The sequence below is a fragment of the Hemicordylus capensis genome, chromosome 8 (assembly GCF_027244095.1).
Source record: "Hemicordylus capensis ecotype Gifberg chromosome 8, rHemCap1.1.pri, whole genome shotgun sequence".
Classification (NCBI taxonomy): domain Eukaryota; kingdom Metazoa; phylum Chordata; class Lepidosauria; order Squamata; family Cordylidae; genus Hemicordylus; species Hemicordylus capensis.
Genome location: NC_069664.1, coordinates 1,817,729 through 1,841,257, shown reverse-complemented (window position 1 = coordinate 1,841,257; position 23,529 = coordinate 1,817,729). Strand labels below are relative to the sequence as shown.

General features: G+C 54.2%; 1 protein-coding gene across 2 annotated transcripts in view; it reads left to right on the top strand.

Moving 5' to 3' along the window:
* Positions 1-4,081: 4,081 nt before the first annotated feature.
* The window catches only part of LOC128333941 (hexokinase-2), a 61,037-nt gene continuing 41,589 nt past the window's right edge, over positions 4,082-23,529 (top strand). The window contains exon 1 of one of the 2 annotated variants that reach the window (XM_053270056.1): positions 4,082-4,175. In XM_053270056.1, the coding sequence (XP_053126031.1) occupies positions 4,128-4,175 (48 nt within the window). In that variant the 5' untranslated portion in view covers positions 4,082-4,127. Of the gene's footprint in view, positions 4,176-18,059; positions 19,589-23,529 lie in introns of those variants that run through there. The other variant, XM_053270055.1, reaches the window with a different exon arrangement.

Genomic DNA, 23,529 nt, shown 5'->3' with positions numbered 1-23,529 from the left:
ACGGCCCCAGGTTCCCATCTCCTTGTCACTTGTATTTTAGGATGCATCCACAGGGGCCAGGCGGTTTCCCAACACCTGCTTGCTCTGATGGAGGTCATCTCGGGACAATGCCTCCTTTTCTGTGCTGCTGCCTGCATTGGCGGCAATCTATATAATCTCAGTTTGGTGGAATTAATAGGGCATCACCACCACTCGGTTTTAAAGCTCCTTCCTCTTGGCTGCCCATTCCGCCACACAGGGGAGAGGAGACCGCGGCTTTGCGCATGTGCCTGCCTGTGTGCCTCTGATCACGTACTGAGCAGAGTGAATGGAAGGCGGAGGGACTTGGCTGGTGCCTTGCCAAGGAAGCCAGGCGGGCCTCTGTGTTGCCCCCGGCCACCACCACCGCCTCCTCCTCCTCCTTCTCGTCTTCGCTGCACCTTCCTTCTGATGGCAGCATTGCTCCCCTCCCCGCCTCCGCCCCGGCCCATTTTCCTTCCTCCTTTTCTTTCAGCTGCTGGGATGAGTTAGCTCTGAATAAGCAGAGGCCTTGTGGTCACATGAGATCCAGAGCTGATTATCTGCTTTAGAGGGCACCTGCTTAATGAGCCGTGATGCACCCAGACACGTGGCTGGCACCCCCCCCCCTCTGCTCCGCCTGCCACATGTCCACAAGAAGCGCAGCTGCATGGGCAGATCAGGGCTCGGCGAAGTGCATTGCTCCTCTCTCTCTTCCTGCTCTGCCCGAGAGCCACGCTGCCTGCAGGCTGGCCATTCCTCAGGTAGAGCTGTGTGGGTGCTCACTCTCGGGTGGGGCAGGAGGAGAGAGAGGAGCCACCTTAGCTTCCTTCTTCCCCCCCACCACCGCCCCCAGCTCAGTAGGAAAAGCCACTACTGGGGCACTGAGTCCATAAGAACATCTGAACAACCCTGCTGGATCAGGCCCAAGAAGGCCCATCTCGTCCAGCATTCTTTTCACACAGTGGCCCACCAGATGCCTCTGAGAAGCCCACAGGCAAGATCCAGGGGTTTGCCCTCTCTCTTGCTGTTGTTCCCCTCAGGGGCAGAGCCACCACTGGGCGAATGGGTTCCAAGAACCCAGGCCGCCGCCAATCAGGGGCCACGCCTTGTGGCCCCGACACATCCCCAGCATCTGACGTCAGACACAGGGGTGCTGGTTTAGCTCCTGAGCGGGGGCCATGCTGCCCCCATTCAGGTATTAAATGGCCGCTGCGTCCGTGGCACGGCCAGGAGAGCCGCTCCAGGCCTTGCTGTGAATGCAGCACCGGCCCCAACCTAGCTCCCAAACGGGGCCACGCAGCCCCGTTCGGGAGTTGGACGGCCAACGCTGTGTTTGCAGCACAGCCAGAAGTGGCTTTCCCGTGCCTTTAAGGCAGGAAAGAGCTGCTCCTGGCCATGCTGCAAACACAGCGCAGGCTGGACTAAAACATCTCCCATGCGGCTCCGTTCGGGAGCCAGACCACGCCCCCCGCGTCTGACGTCAGGTGCAGGGGGTGGAGTGAGCAGGGACATGGCCGGACATGGGACACTGGTGGTCTGGCTCCACACCTGGCTCCCTTGCAACTGGTATTTAGAGGCATCCTGCTGCTGAGGATGGAGGTGGCCTATAGCCACCAGACTAGTCGCCATTGAGAGATCTGTCCTCCATGAATTTCTCTAAACCTCTTTTAGGGTGGGACTAGGTCTAGGAGAGGAGAGCTGGTCTTGTGGTAGCGAGCATGACTTATCCCCTTTGCTAAGCACGGTCTGCCCTGGTTTCATTTGAATGGGAGGCTTGATGTGTGAGCTCTGGAAGATCTTCCCCTCAGGGGATGGAGCTGCTCTGGGAAGAGCATCTAGGTTCCAAGTCCCCTCCCTGGCAGCATCTCCAACGAGACAGGGCTGGGAGAGAGATTCCTGCCTGCAACCTTGGAGAAGCTGCTGCCCATCTTCCACAAACTTGCCCAACTTAGAATCTGGCTATGTCATAGCTGACCTGCTATTGGGCAACCTTCTGCAGTTGGTAGCAAGAACTCCTGATGGTAAGTCCTCATCTGGGCATCAATCCATCACTGTTTCTGGCTAGATTCCAGTTCACAGGCAGGTGTGACTGAAGCTGTTCCGGCTTGGTTCCTGTTCAGGCTGGAAAGCATTACGGGAAATGCAAATAGCACCACATTATGACACTTATGAACAGATGCGATATGCTGATTAATATCATTGCAACAATGACTTTCCTTCCAAATGCAAAATGGTTCTGCATAAAAAGCAGGTGCGGGTCATTTTCGAGGCCAACACAAAATATCTGTGCTGCGTTTTAGACCATATGACCCTGCCTTATACTGACTACCCACACTTCCAGGTGGGGTTGTTGTTGTCGTTGTCGTCATTGTTGTTTATATACTGCTTTTTCAAAAAAGGTTTCTCAGAAGTAGCAAAAAGAATAGGAAGAGGTTTGCCCATCCTGAAGGGACTCCCGGTCTAGAAAGAAACCCAAGGCAGCCTCTGGAGGGAACGTTGTGCTGAGCAGGGTCAATAGCTGCTCTCTTCCTGGAATATCAGAGAGAAAAAGACCACCCGGCTCGGGCCTAGACCCCCGGCCACCTCAGGCAGGCTGGCAAGCCACTCCTCCCATCACGTGCCTGCTTCCCTCAGCCCATCCCTCCTTCTGGCGGTGGCTGCCCTGCCCTCCCTCCACTCCTCCCAGCCCAACTTCCTGCCTCTTGAGAAGGCGGCAGGGGGCACGGAGCAAAGGGCAGAGGGCCTCCCAGCTCCTGCTGCGCAGCCCAGTTGATGAGTGGATGGAGCAGAAGCAGGATGAGGCCAGTCAGCTGAGGATGGAGCAGAACCACCGGATGAGGTTCTGCTGGTGGGCAACGCAATCCTGCTGGTGGCTGAAGGTGGGGAAGCCAGGCCTCGCGGAGGCTACCAGGAGAGGAGGAGAGCTGGTCCTGCGGTCGCCAGCAGGAATGGTTGCTCCTTTGCTAAGCAGGGTCTGCCCTGGTTAGGGCCCACATCTGGTGGGCCACTGTGTGAAACAGGATGCTGGACTAGATGGGCTTCCTTGGGCCTGATCCAGCCGGGCTGTTCTGATGTTTGTATGGTTGCATATGAATGGGAGACGACATGTGTCAGCACTAAGGTATGGCCCTGCTCTGGGCAGACTCCTGCCTGCTTGCCTGCAGAAGGTCCCAAGTTCCCTCCTGGTGACATCTCCAAGCCAGGGCTGAGAGAGACTCCTTGGAGAAGCCGCTGCCAGTCTGGGCAGACAATACTGAGCTGGATGGACCAAGGGTCTGACTCAGTAGAAGGCAGCTTCCTATGTGTTCCTCAGGAACCAGCCTAAGTGCCTTCAGGCCAGCCCACCCTGACTTGGCAGCCACTTTCCAAGCTCTTGCTCAGCCCTAAGATGCCAGGTGCTGCAGCTAGGACCTTTGCTGGCAGAGCAGCTCTTCCACCTCGACTGACTTGTGGCTCGACCCAAACAGGATGCTGCCTCCTCCTGCAGCACATCACTGTCCTCTTGCCCAGCGCTCTCTGCTCTGACTGGCAGCTTCTCTCCAAGGTCCAGGGCAGAAGAAGTCCCAGCCTTGCTGCCCGAGATCTGTGGGGCTTGCTTTGCTTAGCTGGAGATGCAGCCTCTGTGCCTGGATGGCAGCCCCTCCCATGTTGACAACAGCCCTCCGGCAGAGCCACCCCTGAGCCGCTTGGCAGCAGGAAATGAAAGCAACTCCTCTGGTGTCATTCTGGAGCACCCAGAGCCAGAGCCAGAGCCAGAGCCAGAGCCAGACTGGGGCAGAGCAGGCTGGCAGGTCTGCATTCCCAGCAGCACCCCACAGATGCTTCCTTGGAGGATGATGTGCCTTTAAAACACAGAGAGCCTCCCGGTTTTCTAGCAAAGGAGTGGTCTTTCTCCCTGCTTATCACTCAGCTCCAGGATTAAACTGCTGCCTGCTCCGAGATGCCCCGTATTTATTTCCCTTGAGCAAGCCCGTGACCTCAGCGCTGACGTTGCTGGGCCTCCCTCAGGGAGTCTCATAGATGGGAGAGCTCGCTCTGCTCTTGCTCAATCCTCCGAAGGTCCTTAAAGAGGGGATTCCTGGGCAGCCACGACATTCTTCTGTATCACTTCCCAAAGAGCACTCAGGATGGCAGAAAGAGACCTTGATGCCAAGGACTGGGATACCGTCAACCAGGTAAGGGGGGTCCTTTTTTCACTTCGAAGCCCTGGGCCCTTTCCAGTGGGAAAGAGACAGAAATTGGGGTTCAGCGTTTGCATCTTCTTCTCAAAGGGTGAAAGGAATACACGGGGGGGGGAGGTAATGTAATGTTCCATTTCCCTGAGCAAACAGGTAGTTCGCCTCTCAGCAGAGCTTGGAGACCCCTGTCCTTTTTCACATGATTGGAGAAAAGTCTTGCATGAAGATAATGTTTGCTTAGAGAAGCAAATAGCTGGCCATCAAAGTAAAAATGCTGCCATGCTAATGTGATGGCGTTTCCTAGTCACTTAAGGCAGAGTTTAGAACGCTCAAAGATTCTGGTCTGACAAAGCTAAATTAAATGTGTCTAATGGGTGTTCAGTTAATGCCTCTTTCCCGCACTACATGAGCTTCTGATGCCTTCTCAGCCTAGTAGACAAACCTTTTAAGAGATAAGCAGAGATAAGTGGAACTTTGTTGTGAGGATGCTTTGGGTGCCTCCTGATATACAATGAGCTACCAAAAAAAAAAAAAAAAAAGTGTGTGGCTGCTTAGAGGATGTTCTGTTGACTTGGCAGACTAACATGAAGTGAGAAATGAAGAAAGTGGAGAAGTCCGGCTGGAAAGCGAGAACCCTTTTAAGAGGGCTGAGAGAGAGTGGCTTGAGAGACGGGGCTTTCTGTGGCCCCGCATTTCCCCCACGTCTGACCAAACGTGGCTTGCAGGCTTCCTCACAGCGAACTCTGCCAGGTTTTTATGAGAGATGAAAACCAGGGGCAAAAGCAGGGTGAGGATTCACCCCAGAAGCAGAGATTCCCCTTGAAAACCAGCGTTCACTTTTTGTGTGTGAAAGTGATCTGGTGTCCTCAGGCTGGGAAGTTTCCGCTCTGTGAGAAGCAGTCCCTCATACAGGTGGATCTGGGGGCAAAGGTGGAGCAGTCACTTCTGGGAAGAGGAATGTGGGGATGCACGCACCCCCACTCCACACAGAAGCAGACTGTCCAGCCCTTCGGTTTTCTGGCTGGATTCAGGCTCCGGTGCAGCTGGAACTGTGCTGGTTCCGGCAGCTGCTGCTACTTTTCTCCTCGAGATGGAGAATCGGCCCTTGCCGCTCAGCCGTGCGAAGTGCCTGGTTTTCCTTGCAGAAGCCTTTCTCATTTGTGGCAGGAGGTTATGTAAGATTCAGAACTACAGTTTTGCCATCAGCACTGGTATTAAAAGCAACATGCCGTTGTGACTGGGGAGAGAAGCCACCCCTGGTCCTTATGCAACAGATGGAATTGCTATTAAATAAATCTCACCCAAGTACATATTTATTTACCTGTTGCTGGAGAGAGAGTAATATGCTTTTTTTAAAAAAAACCAAATTTGCCTTAGGAAGTGCAGAACGGGGTTTCCAGCAGAGCTGTCGACATTAATTGGTTTTAACTGGAGGCTGAATTGGTTAATTACCTTTCAAAGGCGGACCTTTTAATTAGAGCTGTGGCCATGAAAGAGAGACAAGAACTGATAGCTTTGTGGCGAATGATTCTGTTTGACTCTTGATTAGAGCCAAGTATGAAGATTCCCCCTCTCAGAGAATGCATTAATTGGTATGTGTGTTAATTAGTTGAGAAGATCATCATTAAATGGTCTCAAAACATCGCCTCTATTGAGATATTTGTTTTCATGGGGTAATTAATTGAGCACACAGTTAAAAGGCAGAGAGTTACCGCAATCAACTAAAGATACTTTAGCTGGCTGGCACTCTGTAGCCCTGTGCACACTTACCCAAGACTAAGGTCCCACTGAACGTAGTGGCACTTACTTGCTTCTGAGTAAGCAGGCATAGGTTTGGGCTGCTGGTTGATAGCTTTGCACATGTGAAGCTGCTGCTGTAGTCGAGAGATTCACAAGGCTCCGTCCCACAGACAGATGAGATCTGGTGGTTGCTTTGGGGAGTGTTCCCTAGTTCGTCTGTGATCGTGTCAAGTTCTCCTTTTACTGTATCATGTATTATGTCACAGGGTGGTTGTTTCTGAATTCTGCAAAGGGCAATAGGGCATCGGTGGTCTTTTTGTCTTTGTCTTTCATCAGCAGCAGTGCAGGATTGTGAGTGATGTGTTCCCCGATGTGGGGAATATTGGGGGAGGGCTGGATGCCGCTGGTTTTATCAACTCTGTTGTGGGCAGAGGGAGATACCACAATAAGCGAGGCTCAGCTCCTGTCAGTGGAAGAGGGGTCAGTCAGAAGCAGCCTGCTTCCTCCTCTGGTTCCGCTCTCAGCCTGTGACCCCCTGACCTGATGAGACTAAAGTAAAGTTGTGCCACCGAGTCGGTGTCGAATCCTGGTGCCCACAGAGCGCTGTGGCTGTCCTTGGCAGAATACAGGAGGGGTTGGCCATTGCCTCCTCCTGCACAGTGTGGTGATGATGATGATGATGCCTTTCAGCACCTTCCTATATCGCTGCTGCCCGTGGGAAACATACCAGCGGGGATTCAAACCAGCAACCTCTGGCTCGCTAGTCAAGCCATTTCCCCGCTGCGCCATGAGGTGTAGGTGGCTACAGCTGTTCCTATATGAAGCTGCTGCTGTTTAATGCCAGTCCAGTAAATGGGAAAACAGCAGCATCATCAACACAGGGATGGGGCAGAGCCTCTGCTTGGCATGCAGAAGGTCCAAGATTCAGCCCCTAACAGCATCTCCAGGGAGGGCTGGGAGAGACTCCTGCCTGCAACCTGGGAGAGCTGCTGCCAGCCAGTGTAGACAGTACTGAGCTAGATGGACCAAGGGTCTGACTCGGGAGAAGGCAGCCGCCTATGTTCCATCCAGGAAGCTTAGGGCTCAGATATCTTAAGGGCCCCCACCTCCTATATGAACCTGACAAATGCTTGGATCCTCAGCTGCCACTTTGGAGGTATAGCGTGTTGTGACATGACAGGGCCTTTTCAGTGGTGACCCCCTAAGTTGTGGCATGACTCACCCTGAAGGATCAGCGCACCTGTCTAAATATCTCTGGCCAGGCAGGCTTTCCCCTGCTAACGTCCTTCTGTGGGTTGCTCACTGCTAGCCTGGCATTCATACTGTTGCTGGGTCCTTTTTGTTGTACTTCTGTGATATTTTGAATCTATAGCAGACTGCATTTTGTATTGGTTGCACACCGCCTTGAGCACCTGCTGGAAAAGCAGTCCACACATGGAATAACTAGGCAGCTGAACTGTGACGTGGCTAGTGCCGAGATCAGACAGCTCTGCCCCAGCTACTGACTGAGCAAAGAGCTGTGACTCCATGACTTGTTTTCTGTGCGGGGGTCTTTTGATTGGGAAGTGGGGGCAGTCTTCCCATTGCTGCCACTTCTGGGGCGAGTGACTTTAGTGCCTTCTGCCCACGTTTCCTCCATTTGCCAAAAAGGAAAGTGGTGGTGATCCTCCTGACTTATTGCACAGGGATGTAGCAAGTTTTGGACTACCGCTTGCAAAACGCTCTTGGGTCCTGTGATGAGAGCGGTTGCATAAGAACACAACACATTGATTATGAAGGATGCTCCTGTGGTGCCATTTTCTCCTCTGTACAATAGCAGTTGTTATTTTGCACCCATGGGCTGCTGACACCACATATCACAACCATGAATGAAATGCATGCATGCCGTCCTTGGAGAAAGGAGAGAAAAAGCAGTTCCTGCGAGCATTTAAACAAAGGCTCAGACTACATGAGATCTCATGGGAAGCTGCCTTCTACCGCATCAGACCCTTGGTCCATTCAGCTCAGTATTGTCTAGTCTACCCAGACTGGCAGCGGCATCTCCAAGGTTGCAGGCAGGAGTCTCTCTCAGCCCTGCCTTGGAGATGCTGCCAGGGAGGGAACTTGGAACAAGAGGGAACTCTTTGCTAAGCAGGGTCCACCCTGGTTTGCATTTGAATGGGAGAGTACATATGTGAGCACTGTGAGAGCTTCCCCTTAGAGGATGGGACCATTCTGGGAAGAGCACCTGCCTGCTTGCATACAGAAGGTCCCAGGTTTTCTCCCTGGCAGCATCTCCAGATAGGGCTGAGAGAGACTCCTGAGAGAGGAGGACCTCAGAGAAGCCGCTGCCAGTCTGTGTAGACAATACTGAGCTAGATGGACAAATGGCTGGACTCGGAAGAGGGCAGCTTCCTATGTTCCCAAGGGGTGTGTGTGTGTAGGGGGCATTGTAATCTGCATCCTGCCCCCCCCCCATGTCTTGGGCCAGCCTTGCTCAACCTCTCCTGCTCGCAAGGAACTGACAGAATCTGCCTTCCTTTCTCGAAACTGAAATTTTGCAACATAGTACAACTAATTATTTCCAAAGCATCTATTGCTGCATGAGGCACAATACAAATTAAAAACGGCAAAGAAATGACAGAGTGTATGCCACCATTGTAAGTGTAAGGCACTTTTGCAAATCTCTCTGCATTCCATCTGGCCTGTCAGAATCCTGCATGTCACGCTGTCCCCATCTGAGGGGTGGGGAACTGGGGCAGATTGATGGTGACCTTGGAAATTTGGGGAGGGATCTGTGGGTTTGTCAGCCTTCTAGTGCTTAGGACAGGAGTGGGCAACCAGAGGCTGTCCAGCCATTGTTGGACTACGACTCCCATCATCCCCAGCTGCAATAAATACTGCCTGGGGGTGATGGGAATTGTAATGCCACAGACTGCCCAGTCCTAACTTAGGAGCAAAACTGGAAAATAAATAGGAACCATGTTTATAGTCATATTGGGTGGCTTAGTTCATATAAGCAAAACTTTTTACCACCTTGCACAAGAGCTGGTCTTGTGGCAGTGAGCATGGTCTCATTTGCTAAGCAATGTCTGCCCTGGTTTGCATTTGGATGGGTGACTGCATGTGAGTGCTGTAAGATGTTCCCCTCAGGGGACGGGCCACAGCTCAGTGGAAGACCATCTCCTTTAGAAGGTCCCAGGTTTGATTCCTGGCAGCATCTCCAGGTAGGGCGGGGAGAGACTCCTGCCTGCAACCTTGGAGAGTGACTGCCAGTCAGGGTAGGCAAGACTGAGCTAGATGGACCAGGGCCTGACTCGATGCTTCCTGTTTCCAAGAAGTGCACACTCCAGAATCCCTAAGCTGTGAACCACTTTTGCCGATTGTTGGCTGCCATTTCCGCCTTCTGGTGGAAACCTCTCTGCAGAAACCCAGCTTTCAGCGGCTGCATCTCAGCTTTGGAGGCTCTTTTTGCACCAGCGGCTCAAGCCAACCTTGACAAATGACATTCACCAACAAATATGCTATTATGAATGACGTTTGCATCCTTTGGTCAATGCTTTATATATATATCTTGCTTGCTTGCAATGCAAACGATCTGTCCTCTGGACGAAGGAAGCAGCTTTTGACAGCTCTGTGACAAACACACTTTGGCAGGGCTTGGAGGAATAAAAGGCAAAGTGGCCAGGGAGGCCAGAGGAACACAGGAAGCTGCCTTCTACTGAGTCAGGCCCTTGTCCATCCAGCTCAGTAGGGTCTGCACACTGACTGGCAGCCGCTCTCCATGGTATCAGGCAGGAGCTCTGCCTGGAGATGCTGCTGTCTCAGATGTCCTTCTCCCCTAAAGGGAATGTCTTCCACTGCTCACATGTAGTCGCACATTCAAATGCAAACCAAGGCAGACCCTGCTTAGCAAAGGGGACAATCCCTGCTCACCACCACAAGACCAGCGCTGCTCCTTTTTCTTGCACCCACGCTTTGGGAGAAAAAGCAGAGGAGGAGCCGGATTTTCATCTTCAGGGAGGGGTTCTAGACTTCAAGAGAGAGAACGGTTACGGGGTCCTCTTCAGTACAGCTTGCTCCTTCATAGGGGTGACCCAAGTTCCCTGGCTCCCAGAACAGCTCACGTGGTCCTGGTGGTGCCCTCCGGACAAGGTCCTTCATGTTTCGCCCCCTGCCCCCCCCCCCGGCAATGGCGTGGCAGACGGACAGCTGTGGCTGGCTTGCTGCCTCTGGATGGGCAGACGAGCTCCGGCATCCCTCCACTGACCGCTTACTCCCCCCCCGCGCCTGCACCCCCCCGCGCCTGCACCCCCCCCGGATAGTCCATCTTTGACACTTGACAACTCAGCTGCACCTCACATGAGCCCAAAGGCCATTTTTTCACAACAAAGTCTGCCATGGCCAACTAGGGGAGGAACAGGTTGGCGCTTCACCCTTTGACTCCCGCGTTTCCTCCCACAAGCTGGGTTTTGGGCTGCTGCCAGTCAGAGTGTCGACATTAGGGACCAATAGCCTAACTCAGACCAGGCTCATGAGTTCAGTGGGGTGTTCTCGGATTGCTTGAGCAGCTCGCTGGCAGAAGGTCCCCGGCTCAAACAGGACAAGCCGGTTCCTGTTGATCCTGAGCTGGAGGAAGAGAGTTCTTGAGCCAGGAAGGCAGTGAGCTGTGTCTTTTCCACAGCAGGTTCCTTGCTGCACTTGGGCATTTCTGCATGCAGCCTGGGGCAAGTAACAATTCCCTCAGCCCCCACCTGCACAAGAGCAAGCAGTTTATCCTAATGAGCCAGGGGGACTCCAAAGGTTGCTTTTCTCTCTCCTGCCTGCCCTGAGAGCAACACTGCCTTCAGGCTGGCCATTCATCAGGTAGAGCAGTGAGGTTAACCGCGCAGCTCTTCATGACAAATGGCCAGCCTGCAGGCAGCACAGCTCTCGGGTGGGCCGGGAGAAAGAGGAGCAATCTGAGCTGCCTCCTTTGACCCCCGCCCACCCACTCCCTGAAAGGAGGCTGCACCACCAGCAGGCCAGCTGCCAGCAACAGACAGGCAGGAGTCTCAGAACAGCCCCAATCCAAGGCAAGTGCCTGGGCTGGCTTCCCCCTCCTCATGAGTAAGCCCATGGGAGATAGGTGGGGTCTTGGGCCACCACCAGGTGTGCACTGCAGTGCTGGAGTTCTGCCCTGGCCCAGCATAACTTCTGCTCCTGGTGGAGGTAATGGAAGGGGTCTCAGCAATGGGGCTGGGGTCTCACAGGGAGGCACTAGGCATCCCTGAATTCCACTGGGGGTGGGAGTGATTGGAGGGACCTGCAGAGCTCACATCAGGCTGAAGGTGGTCTTCTTAGGAACACAGGAAGCTGCCATATACTGAGCCAGACATTAGTTCATCTAGCTCAGTATTGTCTACCCAGACTGGCAGCAGCTTCTCCATGGCTGCAGGCAGGAGTCTCCCCCAGCCCTACCTGGAGATGCCAGGAACCTGGGACCTTCTGCCTGCAAGCAAGCAGGCAGGTGCTTTTCCACTGAGCCACAGCCTTTTTCCTCCGGGAAGATCTTCCAGTGCTCACCCATGTAGTCTCCCATTCAAATGTAAACCAGGGCAGACCCAACTTAGCAAAGGAGGCCATTCATGCTTGCTGCCACGAGACCAGCTCTCCTCCTCCAGGCTGTGGCTGAGGTGGTCCTCCCTCCTTGGAGAGGGCCTTCTCCGTGGCCGGGTCCTGACAGACCCCCAGAAAGGAGGCTGGCGACACGGGACGGGGGTGAGGTCTGAAGCCACATCGGAGAGTGCTGCAACTTGCGGAAAGCAGGCCAGATCAGGGCTGCTTAGGACCAGGGTGGAATCCATGATGGAGGACAGGTCTATGGCAACTAGTCTGGTGGCTCTAGGCCACCTCCAGCCTCAAACGCCTCTCGATCCCAGTTACTGCAGGGGAGCAACGGCAGGAGAGAGGGCCTGCACATCCCTCTTGCCTGTGGGCTCCCCAGAGGCATCTGCTGGGCCACTGTGGGAAACAGGACTAGCTGGACTAGATGGGCCTCCTTGGGCCTGACCCAGCAGGGCAGACCTTATGTCCTCCAGGCACCAGCAGTCTTCCATCCTGGTACTAAGCAGTCCCAAAAGAGCTGTAGCGTCTCAGGTTGCCTAACCCTGACTGAGGGCAAAACTGGAAAAGAAACAAACAAGGAACATAGGAAGCTGCCATATACTGAGTCCGACCATTGGTTTGGTCCATCTAGCACAGTATTGTCTACCCAGACGGGCAGCGGCTTCTCCAAGGTTGCAGGCAGAAGTCTCTCTCAGCCCAATCCTGGAGATGCTGCCAGGGAGGGAACTTGAAACCTTCTGCTCTTCCCAGAGCATCTCCATCCCCTGAGGGGAATATCTGACTGTGCTCACATGTGGTCTCATTCAAATGCAAACCAGGGTGGACTCTGCTTAGCTAAGGGGACAAGTCATGCTTGCTACCACAAGACCAGCTTTCCGCACTGGAGCTGGCCAGTGCTTGGGTGAAGACCCCCAGAGAAACTTGTGTGTGCTGAGTTTCTCAGCTGAATAAGTGAGATGTTTTTATTTTATTTTTTTAAAGAGCTGTCTCTTTCGTCTCTCCAGGATAGCTTGTGAGGCCACTTCTAAGCATGTTTATGCAGAAGTAAGCCCCACTGAGTTCAATGGGGTTTGCACCCTAGCGAGTGTGTTGGTTAGGCCTCTGCAGCCCCGAAAGACAATAATAACCAGCCAAGGTCACACACCACTATGTTAGCTTTGGGTGATAACAACTGTGAGCAAAAAGAAGAGATCTGAAACAGCAAAGACAGCAGCATGCCAGGGAGGTCATGAAACAAATAAAGACCCTTTTGGACTCTGCTACGGCTAGAATCACATGCCAGACCCAACAGCAGTGAAGGTGAATTACACATTCAGGGTGAAGAGAGAGGTTTTAGTCTACTGCTGAACCATAATCAGTGTTACAAATAAAAACAGCCAAGTATTTCTGCACTGTTGTCCTGGTTTCTCTGCAAGACTTTGGAAACTGTGGCTATATATGCCTACACCATCTTCTAGCCATAGAACAGTGATTCTCAAACTTGGGTCCTCAGGTGTTATTGGACTTCAACTCCCATAATCCCCAACCAAAGGCCACTGAGGCTGGGGATTATGGGAGTTGAAGTCCAATAACAGCTGAGGACCCAAGTTTGAGAATCCCTGCCATAGAACCATCATTCCCAGAGGGCTTCAGGTGGAGGCCATGGCTGTGTAACTGGAATAAGCAGGTAGCAGTTAACATCAGAGAAGATGAACTTAAGCATAATGGTGAATCTGAACCTCCCTCTCGCTTTGACACAACCCTGAGCCTTCAGCAGGGGGCAAAGCAGGTTTTATGGCTACATTGCTCCATGGACCAGAAAACATAAATCCCTGGGAAGGAAGCAGGTCCTTTCATAAGGTGAGGCAGTCCTCTCAGATGGTGGATTATTGGGGACCAGCAGGGCAGCAGTTCAATGAAAGTGATGCTCCTGCACAGTGCACACCCATTCATTTCAGTGAAGGGCACACAGGAGAACTTCTGTGCACAATGGACCTCAATGGACTGTGCTGCCTATACTATTTAGTGGCGTGGCAGGCGCTCCTCTTGAATTTTAGTTGAAAAAACCTTGAGCCCTTTCTCACCAACAAAGAAAGGGCTCTGACAGGGTCCCGTGCAAGTTCAAGGTGCATTATGGGGATTTCCCTCCTTCCCTCCCTGAGCCTGCTAGGGATCTTCTGCATCCTATTGCAAACCAGGGCGGACCCTGCTTATCAAAGAGGACAATTCACGCTTGCTACCACAAGACCAGCTCTCCTCCCTTTGAAAAGATGTGGTTTTTTTAGTGGCTATTGACAAGCAAAGGACAGATGTTCTCTGTTCTATTTAGTCTGAGTCACGCATTCCTTTTGCCAGGGGTTTAGTATTTAGCAGAAATGGGAAGGAGGGAGTGAATGACATAGCATCACGCTGAAAAAATTAAGCAGCCCTAACATCTGTGGCAGTGCGCTCTGCATTTAAGGGGGCCATGCCTCCCCCACCCCTGTTGCCTTCTCAATATATCCAAGGGCCAAAGCAGAGGGGCTGTTTTTCTGACTGAAATGCCCCCCACCCCACCCCCAGAAGCTGCTGTGAGCCCCACTAACAGAGAGAGAGAGACCAGCTCATAGGCCTATTTACTGATTAAAGAATTATAAGTTAGCAAGCAAACAGAAGCCTACACTTCCCTCTCCCAAACAAACATCCAAACACAAGCCCTTTTCCCATGAGCCAGCTACAGCATGCACCCATAAAACTAACCCAAAGAAGTCTAAGGAAGTTTCCTATCTGTCTTTTCCCCAGGGGAGTATTCAAGGTGTGTGCATTTGTGATTTCAATCAGGTTTTTTTGTGGGCAGCAGGCTGTGTGGCAAGGAACCTTCAACTGGATGGGTCCAGTTTTTATTTTATTTTTACATTTATATCCCGCTTTTCCTCTGAGGAGCCCAGAGCAGTGTACATGGCTAATATTTATCCCCACAACAACCTTGTGAGGTAGGTTAGGCAGAGAGATAGTGACTGGCCCAGAGGCACCCAGTGAGTTTCATGGCTGAACAGGGATTTGAACTAAGATCCTAGTTCCAGGATCCTAGTCCAGCACTCTAAGCGCTATGCCATGCCTGATCTCCTGCAAGAACTAGGTCTGTTCCTTCTTGGTTAAATGCCACGACGACTTTCCTGGGAGATTACTGTGAAAGCCGGTAAAACACAGGCCAGGTGCTGTGTTAATGAGGCATGCTGGCAACAAGGATTCTTCGGTGCCCTTTCTCAGTCCTGTCCCACATGAGTAACAGCAAATACAATAAAACTGAATTGATGCTATATTTAGAGCAGCCAGATGCCCTACAGGGCTCAGTCCAAAGGAGAGGAAGGCTTCTTTTTATGAGTACAGAATTATAAAGTGGCCAAGATAATTCATGAGTGACAATCTCATGGGATGGTTGGTTCCAATAGACTAAAATCTGCATTTCTTCCAAGTAGGCCTGTCCTGCCATCCTACCATGGGGGGGCTAGCAAAATAGTGAAAAGCTTTGTAAAAAAGGAATGCCTAGGATTTGTCAAAAGATGCACTTTACTCTTTTCAATAATCCAGGAGTTCCCAATCTTTGGCCCTCAGATGTTGCTGACTACAACTCCCATCATCCCCATCCACAATAGCCAAAAGTGATTAATCATGAGTTTTAGCCAGATAATTGGTTAATGAATTACATTTGCTGCAGCTGGCAATTTAGTTTATTCTAGTTTTTGTTTCATTTGGATGAGAGCGCATGTGGTGGATGCCTTCCTACAAGGCTGGAACCTAGGAAGCTGCCACATACGGAGTCAGACCCTTGGTCCATCTGGCTCTGTCTTGCCTACACAGACTGGCAGCGGCTTCTCCAAGGTTGCAGGCAGGAGTCTCTCTCAGCCCTGTCTAGGAAAAGGAAGAAATCTGAGACCTTCTGCATGCAAGCATGTGGATGATTTTCCTGGAGTGGCCCCTACAGGTAGTCTCCCATTCAAATGCAAACTAGGGCATACCCTGCTTAACAAATTCATTGCTTGCTATCACATCCAGCTCTCTTCTCTGGAAACATGCTACCCTGCAGCAGATGCTTAAAGAGAGATCCTGCATTCCTAAAATGCCATCAGACAATTCAGTTCTTCTCTGCTTCTTCCCTTCCAAACTTCCACTCGTGCCATGCATTTAATGTGTCTGCTTTCTTCTTCTTCTTCTTGTGGAAGGTAATGGCGTACCAGGACCATAAGGTCCCACAAACGCCACTTACTGGAAATCTAAAAAAGAGCACAAATGTCCAGAAAAAGAGATGGTTTAATAAATATTCAATAAGATGAGATGACTTGAGGAATCTCCACAAAAGAGAGGTAGCAATCTTCCAATTTTGACGGTCTGAAAATAGTTCCTGAAGAGACCTGCCGCAGAGATTAGCAGATTAAAGAGACAGAAGGAAACGCTCACGATCATCACAAAACCGAATGCAGTCCCACAAAAAGTGATCTATGGTCTCAGACACTCCACACGACAAGCATAAATCGTTCTCAGATTTTCCAAGAAGAAACAACTTGTCTCTAGTCGAACAATGACCTGTTAATGTCCTGAACAAAGACACTTGTCGGGTCCTACCCGAAATACTGAAGAGTCGAAAATCACTCAGTTTCGGACAAAAAGCATGAACCCTCCGACCCATAGGGTCAACATCCCATTCCTTTTGCCAAATCTTCCTCATCTCCAACCCAACCCAAGACCTGACTTCCATAACATTAATGGGAATTTCACAATCTACAGCCAGACGGTCCAGAGATCATTTCACAATTGTGTCCGCGAGCTCATTCCCAGAAATCCCGATGTGAGAACGAACCCAGTGGAACCTAACGTGAAAACCCCATGAATGAAGATTATTCAAATTCCAGATGTCAGCAACAACAGGGGACTTGTTTGAAAAACTGCCCCCTTGGATGGCTTGCAAAACCGACAAAGAGTCCAATAAAATCACAAATCCCCCAGGGCACATGTCCTGAACCCATTCTAGAGCCAGGAGCACCGCAGTTAATTCAGCGGTCATAATGCTAACGCCTCCAGTCAACCTATAGCCCTTTTGTATTCCCAAACTGGGTATAACAAAAGCAGCAGATACCCTATCACCTTGAGCAGATTTAGAAAAATCCATAAAATTTTTACAAAAATCCGAATCAACAGAATCTTTCTAAAGTCAGGGACTTCAATTCAGCATTAGACCTATTAAAAAGTCAGCTCTCCAAACCATCAAGCAGAACCTCAGGAGGACGATAAAGCCAGATTGGATATATTAAAGGCACAATTCCCACCTGCTTTGGAGGTTCTCCTGAGCTTATGGCCCAAGCCAATAGCCCTCCTCCTGGGGGCCCCTCTGATTGGCCCTGCTCATACCCACCCCAGCCCACTCCTCCCACCCAGCTGCAAAATTATCGGCTCCACCCCCTCCCCACCCCTCCTTCAAAACTCCCAAGAGAGATTTCCTCCAGGAGATCATCACCACCTGGACCATCTCCTGCCATTAACTCCCAGGGATTCAGTCTACTGCCCACCCTGGGCTATTAGCTTAACAAAAGCCCAGCCAGCCAACCCAGCCAGCATCCCTAAGATGCTTCTCCTTAAATGCAAGGAAGGTTGTAAGGCAGGCCTCTGATTGTTCAGCTCCAGGGCTGGTTTCCTTCTGATGGCCTGGCCACTTAATATTCACTGAGTAACACCATGAACCTTAATACCTATTTTATTTAACATATTTTATACTGCCCCAAACCTACGACTCTGGGCGGTTTATCTGAAAGGCTTTTCACACATGACCTAAAAAGCACTTTTTGCAAGCCCATATCTGGCATTTGGAGTGGAGAAGTATCTTGATTTCCCCCGTGGAGTTTACCCCCCCCCCTTTCTAACCCTGGATTAACAGCAGCCTTCACATGTGCTGCTCACAAAGGACAGGAGAGAGGCCGGGTTGCCCCCTCCCCATCTCCTGGGGGGGGCAGGTCCTGCACCGCCAGGCGCTCGCATCTCTTTTTCTGTGCCACCCACGTCCTCCTGGGCCTGGCAGGGGGGCTTCCCGCAAGTCAGAGGGGCAGACAGACACCCAGGCAGGCAGGCAGGCAGGCGGGAAAGGGTCACCAGCCCCAGACCTTCTGGAGGCGGCCTCTTGGCATTCAGTGAATGCTTGCTGGCTTCTTCGGCGGGGCGGGGCGGGCGGGGCGGGGGTAGGGCAGAGAAGGGCGCCGTCCAGTACGAGGAAGGGGGACCAGGGCGGCGGGAGGAGCAGGGCAGGGCAGGGCGGTGGGCGAGAAGTTCTTCTCCAACAGGGCGATGGACGGAGCGGCTGGCGATGCAGCCGCAGGCCGGAGGGAGGCGAGCGAGCGGCTCTTCTCCGCGCAAAACGCCGAGAGCAGCAGCGTCTCTCGGGCGCAGCCAGGCGCTGTCCCTGCGCGCGGCTGAGGCTCCCCTGTCCCTCCCGCGGCCGCAGCAGCAGAGCCGGCCGCCGTGCCATTCCGCACGCTCGCCAGCCTCCCTCGCCCCCGCCCGGGTTCCCTGCTGCTGCTGCGTGCGCTGTCAGCCGACGGAAGTAGGGGGAGGAGCAGGAGAGGGCGAGGGCGGAGCACGGTAGCCCCGGCTCGCCTCACCTCCCGGCCCTCGGAGCATCCCAGCCGCGCCGCTCCGGCCACGCGCTCCACCGGGCTGCTCGCCCGCGCCATCTGATCTGATGCGGGCTTCTCCTCCTGCAAGGCGGCAGCAGCGCCGCCGCCTTCACGAGCCGCCCGCTCCCTTGTGGGTTGCAGGCGCTCTTCCGTTTCGAGGCACGGCCTGAGCCCAGCGAGACTCACTTGCGCCCAGCGGAGGTGTCCGCCGGCGGCAGGTCGGTCCACTGCGCCGCCGCATCCTTGCGGACGCCGGCCTGGTCCGTCCTCTCGGTCGCTCTGCGTGTTGCGGGCCAATCTTAGCCAGCCTGACCAGGCCCGGGGTCGCAGCGGCTCCGGCTCCCAGGAGAGAGACGCGGAGGGGCCTCGCTGGACTAACCGAGCCAACCGGCCCGGGGGTCACCTCTCCGCGGGAGCCCCGGCGCTGGACACGAACCTAGACTCGCACCCACCGGTTGGGCTGACTCCGGACTGGAGTCCCGCCACGGAATTGCCCGGCTTCTTCCGCGCCATCGACAGAGCGGGCACTTTTCGCTACGGCGGCGGCCCTTTTTACTCAGACCCGGCGCTCGCGGGCCTCTCGCGAAGTTGGCGGATCTCTCAGTCCGCGCTGGTGGGATTCCCGCCACTCCCCTCCTCGCCCCACGAACGAGGGAGAAAGGCGTGGCAGTGGCGCTTGGTCCGCGTACATGGCCAGCCAGATTCAAGCTGAGGGAGGGGGCAGTTGGAAGGTAGCCCCTCCGGCCTGGTCGCGCCTTCCCCTCCTCTTCACGCGCCCTGCCTGGGAGGAAGCCTCGCCGAACCCCGGAGGGGCTTGGGCTGCTCCGCCGGGTCCCGATTCCTAGGCATATTCACTCATGGGGGTCATGGGGCTTCCTCCCAAGCAAGCGGCGCCGTAGGCTCGCAGTCTGAAGCTGCCGTCTAGGCACACTGACCAGCGCACCCCCTTGCCCCTTCCGAGTAGACCTGCCCGGCTCGCGCCATAAGCAGATGCTCCCCCGAGGAGCGCTGAGCGCGGCCAGCCCGCCGGGACCCGATCCATGGAGCAGAGGCGGATGAAAGATGCCTGGCTGGCCCGCCCCAATCCCGGCGGACTCCCTTAAACCAGCCCCACTTGCGGGCGGGCTTAGGAGAAGTTCCTGCCGGCGCCCCGGGCCATGCGGGGTGCGCCCGCGCGCCCGCCCTCCTCCCGCACACACCCTCGGGCCGGAGCCAATGGGAGGCGGCGGGCCGGGCGCGTCACGCGGGAGCCCTGATGATGAGCCACTTTGTCCGCGAGACACCGCCGAGGAGCGCAGCAGCAGCAGCCCAGCTCGGGAAGCGAGGCGAAGTGCCGGCGCGCCCGCCCCGTCCCACCAGCAGCAGCAGCAGCAGCAGCGCCGCCGCCGCCCGCCTCGCACCATGATCGCCTCGCACTTGCTGGCGTACCTCTTCACCGAGCTCCGGCACGACCAAGTGCAGCGGGTAAGGAGACCCAGACCGAGGGAAGGGGGCTGCGCGCCGGGCCCACGAGGGACACGGCAGGTGGGGAGGGGGATAGAGCGCGCCCCGAGCCGGCACGACCTACTGCAGCGCGGCGTTTTTTTCCGCTTCCCAGACATGGGCAGGAGGTTCCAGGAGGACTCCCCTCGGCCGCAGCTTCTGCTTTAGCACCGCCCCCCCCGCGCGCGCTATGCGCTCTGCACATGCTCGGGGGCACGCTCTTGTTCGGGGCCCGAGTTTGAGAGGAGAGTTCGTTCGAACTCCGGAAAAGGAGCGCGAGGGAGGAGAGCGAGCGCCTCCTCGTCCTCTGGGGCTCTGGGCACGTCACAGTCCGCTGCAGGGAGTGGAGGGCTGGGCTCCGTCTTTGCCACGGCCCCAATCCCTGCCGCGGGAGAGCAAGTCAGGAAGTTCCTCGTGGCCCGCCGACCGAGGAGCTGGAAAGGAGGAGGAAGAAGTGTGGCCGGCTCGCTGCTGGGGGATGGCGGGGGGGGGAAGCACGTGGGGCTGGGCGGGCCTCCCGCAGCTGGCCGAGGGATGGAGGCGGGCTCCGGCCCTCTCGGAGGGGCTCCCTGGCCCCGAGGGAGGGGAGGAGGAAGACGCAGCTGGGCCTGGGGCAGAGCGCAAGCCGCCCTCCGATTGGAGGAAGCGGCTCCTCCGCCCTCCTCCTTCTCCTCCTCTCCATTTTGGGGAAGCTCTGGCCTAGGGACCCTCCCCGTCTGGTGACCCGCCGCGGGAGTGAGTCTGAGGCGGAAAGGAGCCCTCGAGCTCCCCAGACAAGCGCTCCCTCCGGTGGGACCTTGGAGCCCCGCCGTAAACGTTTGTGGACCGCAGTCCGCAGCAGGCAGCAACTTCCAGGCTTGGTCTCCTTCAGGGAGAGGTTGGGCAGAGCTCCTGCCAAGTCTTGAACTCTCCTTCTGGAATCGTGCTTAACTTTCTGGAACTCCATACATGGCAGCCCCCCCCCCGCCCCCTCGGGAGACGGAAGAGCTCTGGAAAAGGCCCGAGGCAGGGAGAAGAAGAAGAAGACTGATGTTAAAAGGCACGTTACAAACGACGACCATGATATTCTTTTGCCCAGGCTTGCTGTAGCTTCCAAGAGAAATGATATTATGTAAACCTTTATAGAGGTGGATGGGCCACCCAGTCCAATCAATATTTACCATGTCCAGAGGGGCTGACTCTTGAGTAAAGGTGTAGATGATGCTGAGCCGTGATTCCCACTGGCCGGACTCCTCGGAAAAGGAACAAGAACGAATCACAATTTGGAATTCTAGCAAAGCCAGCCTAGAGGGATTTACACTCAGAATTACACACCAATGGAGGGGGGGGAGGGAGGCAACCCCCCCCCCCCCTTTGTGTTCAAGGGCTGGCTTTGGCTCTTCTGTCTCTTGGCTGTCAAAGCTGGCCGGCTCCTTTCTGATGGTGAACAGTGAATACCACATGTGGGCAGTCCGCTCTCTCCTTGTGCCCATGGCTGAGTGTCGTTTTTTGGCCAGGGCCACCAGAGGGCCCCAATGAAGCCCTTGGATGGGCTCCTAGCATGGGGTGCAACCCACTGGGACACTCTTCTGTACAAGCCCATTAAAGTGATTGGGGCTCGTGCAGGAGAACTTCCCCCAAAGTTACACTCCTGGAGTTGGATGTCTGTCACCATGATGCTGCAGTGGTGCTGCCTGAGGTCTCCTCCCCACACCCCACTGCCTTGCCCATGATAAGGCTGCTTTGCATCAGGAGCAGCTGGGAGGAAGCAGCGTCTGCGGCTGCTGTCATAGGCTGCTGCCAAGGGAGCCCCCGGGATAGCTACGCAGGCACCTACAGTGTTCCACAGTGTTCGGCACCTCACTGCCGCCTTTGAGGGAAGCAGCGAGGAAACAGCAAGTACCTTGACCAAGGTCGTGCCCGAAGATCAGTGCCAGGGCTCGGTCTCCTGCCCTTTAGACCTTGGCCTCCTGGCCAACCAGCCCCCTTCCACCTCTCCGTTCCCGCTGCATCTGGCTAAATGTCCCAGCTTTCTTGCTCCTCCTTGCTGAGTTACAAAGAACAAGTCCTGCCGTTGAGCTGTTTCCACCAAGGGGGGCCGGGTGAAGTGAGGACACGTTGGTGAGGGTTGTCTGGCTGAAAGAATCCCTTTGCAGGGGAGAGGAAGAGTTTGCCCTAGACGCGAGGGGCCACCTGCGGCATCTGGATAGGGAGACTCGCCCTGGGAAGCCGGGGGGGGGGGCACAGTATTTTGCTGTCTTCTGCCCTCAGCCTAGAGTTGGAGGAGGGGAGCAAAAAAGAAAAGAAAAAAGAGGAAGCAGAAGATAACAGTGGGGAGAGAGGGGGGGGAGGTGCCTGCATGTAGACAGGCTTGTGTGTTTTTCGACACCAGCGTAAATGCAGCCTTCCATGGGGCTTCCAGGAAGAATCTTCCGCTGCAGCTGTGGATTCTGCAAAACATAAATGTTACTCTGGTTTTAATTTCTGTCCAGGTGGGAGTTTAATGGCAAATATGCCAAAGCTGCATTTTTAGTGTACACTTCATATGAGCATATCATGGGTGGGGGTGAGGAGAGACAGGAACAAGAACACGGAGATCATGTGTTCTCTGGCTGTGGCTGAGAAAGGTACCATCATAAATGACGACAAAGCACATGGGAAGCCTCAAAGTTTGTTTAGAGCTGCAGTTCCCAAGCTTGGACTACAACTCGCATGATCCCCAGCCACAATGACCTTTGGCTGGGGATGATGGGAGTTGTAGTCCAACAACGGCAGGGGTCCCAAGCTTGGAAATCCCTGGGTTTCGGAATCGGCTGTTAGGAATCGGCCTAACAGCCGATTAACGTTTCTATCAACCTGCCTTTCAAGTCAGGAGCGGGAAATCAAGTAACGGACCCTCTTGCCAGACCCCTTAAGTATTTTTCCGAAAGAGAAATAGAAGGTAGGGGAAGGGGCGACTTTTCTTCTGCCTTCCGAGCAGCAGTCTTGTGACACAACACCGATAAGATCTGGCTGTTTCAGTTAATTAACACCGTATCTTCCATCTCAGTAGTCCACACTGTGGTTGCAAATAGGTTACTTTTCAAGAAATCCCCAAATACAGCAGAATGCAGCAGCTGCTGCCTCCACGAAAGGGAGGGAGGTCGGTTTGCAGAGCTTTGCACCACCAGCAGGGGCTTCCTCAAAGCAAAGGTGCGCAGCCTGCTGAGAAGCCCCACCCGGAGGCCCCCTCCTTCATCCCTGATGCCAGCTGTGATTATGGAGAGGAGGGAAGCTGTGCTCTCCACGGGCCCAGTGGGGTGGGTTCCAGGGCCCAGCGGCTTAAGCCCAAGGAGATCTGCAGGGGCAGCCTGAGGCACAGTGGTGGCACCTGAAGTGGGGGGCAGCAAATGCTGCCTGGCCCCTTTCAGAACGGACCCTTGCAAGCTTGAAAGGGGCAGGAAGGAGGAAGGGTTGCCAGCGTCTCCTTCCCAGGTGTCTTGCCAGCTTTGCAAGGAGTTCAGGAGAGGAGGTCAGCCTTCTCTCTTCTCCCTGCTTTCCTTGCAGAGCTTGGGGTCCTGAAGAGCATCGGCTTAGGAAGCATCAGCTTTGGGAAGACACACAGGCATTTTCCTTGTCTTGAACCCTCTGGCACTCTGCACATTGCTTTTTTTGGTTTTAAATCTTGGAATTTTAGGACTCAAGTGCTGGATGTTGTCCAACCCTGTTCCAAATTCACCTGGGAACTGTCAGAAATGGGCAAATTCTTATATTTTGGGAAGATGTAAAAAGTGGAGCAGTTTGATCAAAGTTGTTTCGGAGGAATAATGATCAGATTTAGAGACGCACAACTTCCAGAAATCTTGAAGCCATAGCAAAAAACAAACGAACTTGTTCTTTCCCCTCTCACATCAGTGTATTCTGGGTTTCGCCGCCGCCGCCTCCCGCACCTGACTCCCGGGTCT